The following is a 9400-nucleotide window of genomic DNA, read 5'->3' as shown; positions in this document are numbered from 1 at the left end:
AATCTCTCTACAGTCGTATCTCTTGCATGCTTTTCCCTGCTCAACAGACATACCACATGTAACCAAAGCTTCTTTCACCCCATCCATCCATCTAATTTTGGGTCTGCTTCTCATATGTGAAGTAAACTCAAGAGGAATTCTTCGATTGTGACTTTCTTCCGGGTCTTGTGGTTCCTGTATTGATTTGTATAATGGAATGTTAAATATTATATCACAAAAATAATTAGTTTGCTTGGGAGAGAGGGGAAGAAGATGAAAGGACAGAAGTTTAATGGAATGTTGATATTTAATTGCAAAGATTATTTGTGGTGAGAAGAGGAAGGAGAGGAGAGGAAAAGAAAGAATATGAGAGAAAATAGAAAAGGAGAGTAATCTGTTGGAATGTGGATGTTAAACGAGACAATAGTGATTTGCTTAGGGAAGAGGAGAAAAAAGGAAAGAAGTCTAAGGAAATGTCAGTATTATACTACAAAAATTATCACCTTTCATAGAGGAAAGAAAAGAGAGGGAAAAAGAGGAAATATCAATCTAATGGAATGTTACTATTACGCCACAGAAAAATATTAGTTTGCACAGGCACAGAAAAGAGAGACAGACAGTAAATATCCTATATTTTACAAAAGAAATTTTAGTATGCATAGAATGGAGGAGAACAAATAAAAATAAGAATAGGGGGAAAGGAGAGGAAGAAATAGGAGGGTGAGAGAAGAAAGAGTTAAGAGAGGAAATAAGAGAGAAGAGGAAAATGTAGAAGAGACGAAAACGGAGTAAATAAAAGGAAAGAGATCGATGTTTGAACCCAGGGGTGGTGGGGGATGGAGGAAGATTGGCAGGTGATGGCTGTAAACATCTCTAGGATAATGGGAGGTGCTCCTGGTGGAAATTGGTTCCGTCTTGTAACATGATTGTCCTCCCCACCCAAACTAATTCCTCCCGTGATAATTACGGAAAATTTAATTACACCCTAAATGTACCTGATCAAAAGTTTTAAATGTACAAAGTTTGACTGTACAGGGAATTTGCGATATTTTGAATATATTATGGGTTATTAGTGATTTATTTTGGCGTGTTTACCAAATTGTGTTTGCCGGATTGGGCCAGAATGCTCCAGGAGTGCCGAAGGGAGGGCGGGATAAATTTCCTGTCGTATCAATAATACCGATATATAAGATGCGGCAAACCGTGTTGCTTTCGTGGCGGAAGGTGCAAATCCGCTTGGCCGTTCACTCCACTCCTCCCTTTGCGTAGGAACTTGTTGACTTCTATCCTCGCAACTGTGGAGATAGTTGAGGTTGGCCTCTAAATATATGTATATATATATATATATATATATATATATATGTATATATGTATATATATATATATATGTATATATATATATAATATATAAATATATATACATATATATGTATATATATATATGTATATATATATATACATATATGCAATAAAAACACTAGGAGCGTGTGTTCACAAATGCGTAAATAACCACTAGGAAAAGTAAACTAACGAAGCAGAGCGCTTTCGTGTAATTACATCTTCAGTGTAGATACAAAGAAGGAATTATAAGATGAAGAAACAAGGTACAGAATATATGACATAGTGAAGAGGGCATTCGGAGAGGTAGTGGAAGAAGTACACGTGACGGACGTATGGGCCGTCCTGGTAGCCAACAAGTATGGGACGTTGTACCTTGTTTCTTCATCTTATAATTCCTTCTTTGTATCTGCACTGAAGATGTAATTACACGAAAGCGCTCTGCTTCGTTAGTTTACTTTTCCTAGTGGTTATTTACGCATATACATATACATATATAAATATATATATATATATACATATACACATACATATATATATACATATATATATACATATACATATACATATACACATACATATATATGCTTAAAAGTGGCTGTTTGCCGACAAGATTGACGAGATAAACACCATATGAGGACGGAGCCTTTATTTGTACGACGTTTCGCTTATTACAGCTTTTTCAAGTACTTGAAAAAGCTGTAATAAGCGAAACGTCGTACAAATAAAGGCTCTGTCCTCATATGGTGTTTATCTCGTCTATATATATATATATACATATATATGTATAACATACATATATAAATATATATACATATATGTATATATATATATGTACATATACATATATATGTATATATAAATATATATATATATATATATATATATATATATATATATATATATATATATAAAGGGGTGCATGTATTTGTCATATCATCATCATCATCATCATCATCATCATCATCATCATCATCATCATCCCTTTTTCCTTTTCTTTTTTACGGGTGCTGAGAGAGAGAAGGGGACGAGGAAAGGCACTGTGTCAACAGTTGTCCGTTGCCGTTGACTGACACTAAACCAAAGGTTCTTAAAATTTTCAGACCGGTACCCTACATAACCTATCACATCAATTGTGCTACTTCTTTCACAAAACTGTATCAATATTGATATATATGGATATATTGAAACACCAGACTTTTTATTGTCTTTGAACATTTTACATTTTTCAATGACTTTGGTCAAGTTCAAGAACATATTCATCAGTCAGTGGGAGGGACGAAGTTGCATGTTAACAGCTAATTGGCGAATTATTGGCTTTGTGGTCGAAAGCAGGTGACCTTTGAAGTCTACTCCACTGCACCCAAGAAGAAAAATATCATGTCACGATATTACCCCCTAGGGAGCAGTTTAACCCGAGTTTGGAAACCACTGCGGTAAACAGAAGGCGGTAATAACCAGTTCGACGGAACAGACTGGACCGGACTAGACGTCACCAATGACGCAAAGACAGGTGCGTGCGCACAATGAATATTTTGGGATGTGCGTATTTACCTAGTTACCTAGATGTATTTTACGGGAAGGGGAGCTATGCTCGTGGTGTACCGTCTTCATATCTCATTTTATGTAGACTGTTTTTAAAATCGTGTGTGTGTGATTCACCTTGGTCTTTGGATCACGGGTTGGACTCGTGATCGACAGCTATTTCCCACCCGGAAGAGAGCTCAGAGCTCGTATGACTGATCTATGGGTAATGTTGTAATCTTACACGCACACACACACCCAGCTCCCCGCCACGAGAGTTGGAGTAACGACTCGAAGCGCAGCGATACTGAAATTATTTCAGCCCTGGGCAGGATTCGAACCCGGACCGCCGTAGTGACAGTCCGGGACTTTACCAACCGCGCGCGAGCGTGTGTGTGTGTGTGTGTGTGTGTGTGTGGATATGTTTTTGTTTAAATATGTCATTAGGGCACTGCGTAACATTTGCTTTATGTGAGTTGTACGCAGCAGGTGTTTTCTCATTTTCTTTGTTTTCATCTTTCCACATGATTGTGGTTGTGATTCGCCACTCTTGGATCATGTGCTAGACTATGGATCGCCAGTTATTACCCTCCCATATGAAACCTTTAGAGCTCGCATTAGTCATGTGACCTTACACGTTCCCCCCCCCACACACACACATCCCTTTGCTCAAGGGGGACAATAACAGCTTGTAGTTAAAGTGGCAGCTGCCACGTTCTGAGCGAGACGTGAATTCTGTGGCGTGGTGATGTGGATTGCGTTCGAATCAGCCTCAAAAGTTTTTGTAAGAGAAGGATTTTTATTTCAGTGTAGCGATGGTCATTGAGTGTTTAGTTCTAGCCGGTATCTATATATTTGTGTATTTATTATTTATTGATTGATTCAATTAATTTACTTATTGTTTATCCATTTATCTATTTATTTATTCATTTGTCTATTTATCTCGAATCCCTTCCTCATCAGATGGCGTTTTTCTTTTTGTCCTGGCTGTCGCCAAGCTATTCTATTCATCTCCGAGGCACCCCATCCATATAGAAGGGTGCCTCGGAGATGCTAATCCCTGCCACATCACTCTTGCAAACTTCTCCATCTAGCATTTCGATTAACCCTTTCCGTTCCAGGTCACTATTTCATTTTATTTATTTTTAGTTGTGAATATTTCATCGGGAGATTTTTTTTATGTCCGTTGTCAATATTGACAGAAAAACTAGGAATAGAATTTTGTTAAGGCAATATACAAGCTGGGCCAAGTCTAATCAAATGCCCATAATATATTTAGCCATGGATGCATTGATGACGGATTCAGATACACTCTGCCGACACTGACCTACTTGGGAAATGAACGAGGGAATCGACGAGCAAGGATTTGGTGGACGACTCGGTCAATGTCGATAGATTGGTTGCTTGTCCATTTGTTCATGTATTCATCCACATTTATTATTATTATTATTATTATTATTATTATTATTATTATAATTATTATTATTATCATTATTATTATTATTATTGCACATTTACATTTATTTTTTATTTATTTATTTTGGTATATAATTCATATGTTCGTTTATCTATATACCTACTTGTTTAGTAAATAATCTATATATTCCCTAACCGTTCATTTCTCTGTTTACTTGTCTGTTCTCAGCTTGTGAAGACTGTCAAAAACTGGGTCACGGTCGAGGCTTTCTGTTGGTCGACTGACCTGGTAGCTGTCATTTTCAAGTCCATTGTCTTTTGTTGTATTGAGAAGAAAAATTGTACATGGATTCTGTTAACTTAATATGAGTCGAACACCAACAGTCCATTGAAATGCTATCACACATTTATTACGAAGTAGATGTATGATCTAAATTTGTTTTATATATCCTTCAGCTACATTTGTATATTTCTTTTTTCGTAAATGTCCTATTTCATATGTTGTATATTCTTTCATTCACTCATGGCAATTCTGACTTAGTTGCACATTATACTCGTGGCACTGTGATGCGCATGCGCGAGCTCGAAGACTGCAACAGGAACAGCGAGGCTAAATACACAAATACAAAAAGATTGCCTGGGGCTGGGTATAAATTAAGTGTAATATACCACAAAATTTAATTAAATCAAGGATACATTTGCTGTGTAATAATTCTTCCTGTTTTACCAGCTGCCACAAAACCACCTTCCACCTGAATGAAACTCCCCAGTACCAAAACAACTGAATGAATGAAATACGTTCGGAGGTTTTATTGACACCCTACGGATCAGAGTCACGCAGCATGCTTGAATAATCATTTTCACCGAAGGAAGAATGCTTATGATATTCATTTTTTTATTCTTTACGCGATATGGTACCCAAGGATAGCAGCTCCGCAGAATTATCGATGACTAGGAGTTCATAGTGTCTATTGACAGCAGCCAGCTCAGCATTATAGTACAAACATTTGATAAATCGTCTTATTTTCATGGTTGACATGTAGTATAGAGGCTTCGATCGATGACTTAAGAATATGAATTTTTCATGAGAGGCAGCGAAGAGTGGTTCTGGGAAGATCATATATAACCACCGACAGCGTGACGGTGAGGCTCACATCGATAGTCGCCGTCGGTAAAGCCTGTTGTGATCGCTCTCGCTGCAAAGCACAAGTCGGACCATTTTCTTTTTTCTTTACCAAACGTTCTCGGTCTGACGGGCCTCACATCGTAGAGATTATAATAAACTTTAAACAGTACTTTGTATTCGTAGTGCAGGTATTATATATTTTCGTTTTATACATGAATGAGCAACGGAAGTAAAGGAGACAGTGTCTACTGACAGACAAGGAAATGGCTACAAAGGACAACAAAAAACCGCGTTCAGGCTTCGTGCAAGTGAGTATTTAAAATAATCTAGAGACAGATAAACACAGTTTATGAATTGAACCATCACAAATAGTTTATTGTATGTGCACAAATTATACACATAAAACAGTTTTGTACTAAAGAAAAATACACTTAAATTAAGAAGTTTTGTAGATTAATATATAAAAATGACAAACGTGCCATTATTCAGGTGTTTCGTTTTCTTAATTTTCGTTTATTAATTCAATTATTGATTTATTCATATATTTATTTATTAATCAGTTTAGTTATTTATTTACTTATTTTTTATCTATTTACTAAAAACAGCTATTTATTCTGGACATTCATTGACAAGAAAAAGGAAACATTTATCAAACATACACATTTTAGGTATAAACTAATATTGCAGAAAATAAGTTAGGAATAAAAAAAATTCACAATATCGCTGATTCTATTTTCTATTTTGTTTGAAACAAGATTATTTTATTTATATGAAACATTACATAGAAAGGAAACGAATTGACAGCCTGTTCAGCTTATTAACGTCATTTCACAAAATTCGTCATGTCCAGTGCCAGACGATTTCATTAAGTTGATGGTATGACATTGAACTAAAGGTATTCAAAAACAATTTCTTTTTAACGAATTGTTTTTAATTTTCCTGGCCCCAGGATATTTTACTCAGTGAATTAACCCCCTTCCCTGCCGGGTGGTATTTTCCCCTTCATTATTATAACTGCCGCCAGGCGATTTTATTCATCCCTTACGTAGTTAAAGGAACTTGGAAAAATTATCCCAATTTGTTGGGAAAATACAAATAGAGGAATATTATGAGAGGTTCTCTGTCTTTCTACCAGAAAAGCGAACTTTACAATGAGCTCGGGTCTCTTCACATAGAGTAGTTGAGAGATTAGTCATTCCCATTTCGCCAAATTGTATTTTGTCAAATTCCCTTTTTTGGCAATCTCCCTCACCTATGCTAATCTATCCTAAGTGATTTGGCGAAATACCTAGGTTATAGGGATTTGGCGAAATAATATTTGGTTAAACGTTATTTTGTTAAATCCGTTTTTGCAAAAAGCAATTTGGCGAAATGTGAATTACTGAAAAAAATGAAATACAGGCGTTAAGAGAAAAGTGTGGTTAAAAAATTGTAGACGCGGTGAAAGGACAACAGAAGTACGAGTATACTAGAAATATAACTCAAGAAAAGAAAACAGATGTAGTGAGACTGGACGCCAGTCAGGTGTAGTGGCAAGACAGAAAAGTTTGCAGGAGTGATGTGGCAAAAGGTTAAAGGTGGGACTTTCGTGACAGATTTTCGTTTATAGCTATTGAACGTCTCATGGCTTGCAGAGCACTGTCGCTACTGAAAGGGTACCACGGAAATTAATTAAGTAGTTTGGTTGGAGCAATATATAAATGTAAAATACCAGCCAGAAATGAAGGGCTTAAACTGAGAATCAATTATAATTCGAATCGTCGACTCAGAATTTATGACTGTGCAGGTCATGGGACGGTTGTCAGTAAAACGATAAAATAATATTGGTAATATAGTTGTTGCTGTTATACATCGATCGCTTTGCGTGTGTCGTCGGATATAATTTAATGTTTACAAATGGAAGAAGACAATACGTCGTGTACATTCAATAAGCCATCTATTCAATTCATTGGCCTTCAATTTTTAGTTTTTGGTTTAGTTTATTAAACGAGAAAATCCATAAAATGTTTTATGTTTAGTTTTAAAAGGAATTGGATGTAGTTATAAAAGTGTTTCTAATATAAATAAGAGACATTATTTTAATTAAAAAAGATGACCATTGAACTTTTTTCATGCAATTTCATCTGCATTGTCAAAAAATCTCATTTAGTATTAATGTTACTCTTATTCATATACAGCCATATAATAACTACAAAATCGATTTTTTATCCCACAATTTGAGAAATACTTTATTTAAACGGGGTTTTGGTAGTTTCATTATAATCGTCTAAATCAGTATACCAATCATTACTATATCGAATTAAACTGGGGTGGGTCCAGGTTTAAGGGAGACTTGTAATTTCATTTTGTTTGTCTCTGCAGAAGAAGCCGAACGAGGAGCCTCCCGCGGGGCCTTCCACCACTTCCCAAAACTCTTGCATCTTCTACCGCGATTTCCGGCCTCACACGGACCCAAACACCTCCACCTGTTTTTCTACAGGTTACCAAAGTTTTAGGTGAGTTGTGTCCCTTATCATTCTAGAAATAACAACGAGAGCAACAACCTCCTTTTGTACCAATAGATGAAAAGAGGATTTTTAGCTTGTATAGCGATGCAATATTTTGAATTCAAAATCCAGTCGGTGACAGTTAACACACCATGTAAAAGTATTATTTTCCTTTCCTGGATACAAGAATTCACTTATGACTCTTTTGTTCTTAAGATGATAAGATATTTTTACTATATAACTCACAAACCATGTTCACAAAATGACTTGTTTCAAGAAGATCTAAATCTTCTATCAGTAATGTAAGGAAATTCCGAGCAGCTGACGCTCATACTGACCACTTTTTGATCTGCGACGATACAAAACTGAAAATCAAGAGATCAGGTACTGGTGATCGGCAGAACAAGTAATTTGATATTGATAAACTTAGAAGCTCTCAGGTGAGGGAGGGCTTCTGCCTTGGACTTTACAGCCAATTTTAGGTTTTAGATTTTATAGGGGGAGGAGAAGATGATATTAATGTAAACAGTAAATGGAGTAAAGTTAAAGAAGCCCAAACAAAGACATCAGGGAAATATGTGGATATATGTGAGAAGAATGGTTCACTTATAGATGTGAAGAAGCTATGAAGAAAAAGAACAAAAGAAATCGGAATGAGGCACCTAGGCCCTAGTAATAAGAACCTAAAATCCATCTTTCTAGAATCACAGAAAACAACAAAGAAGGTCCTACAGTCAGGAGAAACGCCATTTCCTGAAAAAAAAACAGATGATGGAAGATGATGATAACTTAAAAAATCGGACAAGAAACTTCTACAAGAATGTGAGGAAAGTAAACGAAAATTTTCAACCTAATTCCATAGGCATAAAAGACAAATATGACAATCTTATTACTAAAGAAGAGGAAATCCAACAGAGATGCATCGAGCATCTCTCTGAGCTGTTTAACCCAGAGCCGCCAATAGACAGTTTTGCGGATGCAGGACCCATGCTCGGTGGTTTAACTGGTCTTCAAGAAGAGCCGCCAACGAGAGCTGAGATACAAAAGGCTATCAAGGCCCGTAAAAACAATAAAGCCCCGGACATTGTTATGTTGAATGTCAAGATTATAAAGAAGTGGCGACCTTCTTACAGAACTCGCTGAACTTATAGGACTGATCTGGACGCAAGAAGCCATACCTGACGGAAGAAACACCGCCATCATTGTAGCCCTCAACAAGAAGGTGCCTAAAACTTCCTGTGACAACTTTCGAGGTCTGTCGCTACTCACCACATTCTACAAAATCATTGCTAAGGTAATATACAAATGGCTCCCACCATACACTGAAACAGTATTAGACGAGTACCAAGATGGGTTCAAGCCAAACAAATCAACGTCAGATCACATCTTCACGCTCTGCCAAGTGCTTGAATAGAGATGGAAGTACGCTCAGGATTACCATATAATTTTTGCTTGTTGACTTGAAGCTTATAAGACTCATCCAAACCCTCTACAAAAACAAAACTTCCCGTGTGAGAGTCTCTGGAAACTT

The 9400-nt window shown here is 36.5% G+C and overlaps 1 protein-coding gene across 1 annotated transcript in view; it reads left to right on the top strand.

Moving 5' to 3' along the window:
• The first annotated feature begins 5460 nt into the window (after positions 1–5460).
• The window catches only part of LOC143028287 (uncharacterized), a 21865-nt gene continuing 17925 nt past the window's right edge, over positions 5461–9400 (top strand). Inside the window, exons 1-2 of the mRNA XM_076190159.1 lie at positions 5461–5691; positions 7745–7878. Coding sequence (XP_076046274.1) covers positions 5647–5691; positions 7745–7878 — 179 coding nt within the window. The 5' untranslated portion in view covers positions 5461–5646. The remainder of the gene's footprint in view (positions 5692–7744; positions 7879–9400) is intronic.

This window comes from Oratosquilla oratoria, chromosome 1, assembly GCF_046742065.1.
Source record: "Oratosquilla oratoria isolate Oo_2021 chromosome 1, ASM4674206v1, whole genome shotgun sequence".
Lineage (NCBI taxonomy): Eukaryota > Metazoa > Arthropoda > Malacostraca > Stomatopoda > Squillidae > Oratosquilla > Oratosquilla oratoria.
Note: the sequence above shows the minus strand (reverse complement) of the source record. Positions and strands in the feature narration are given on the sequence as shown.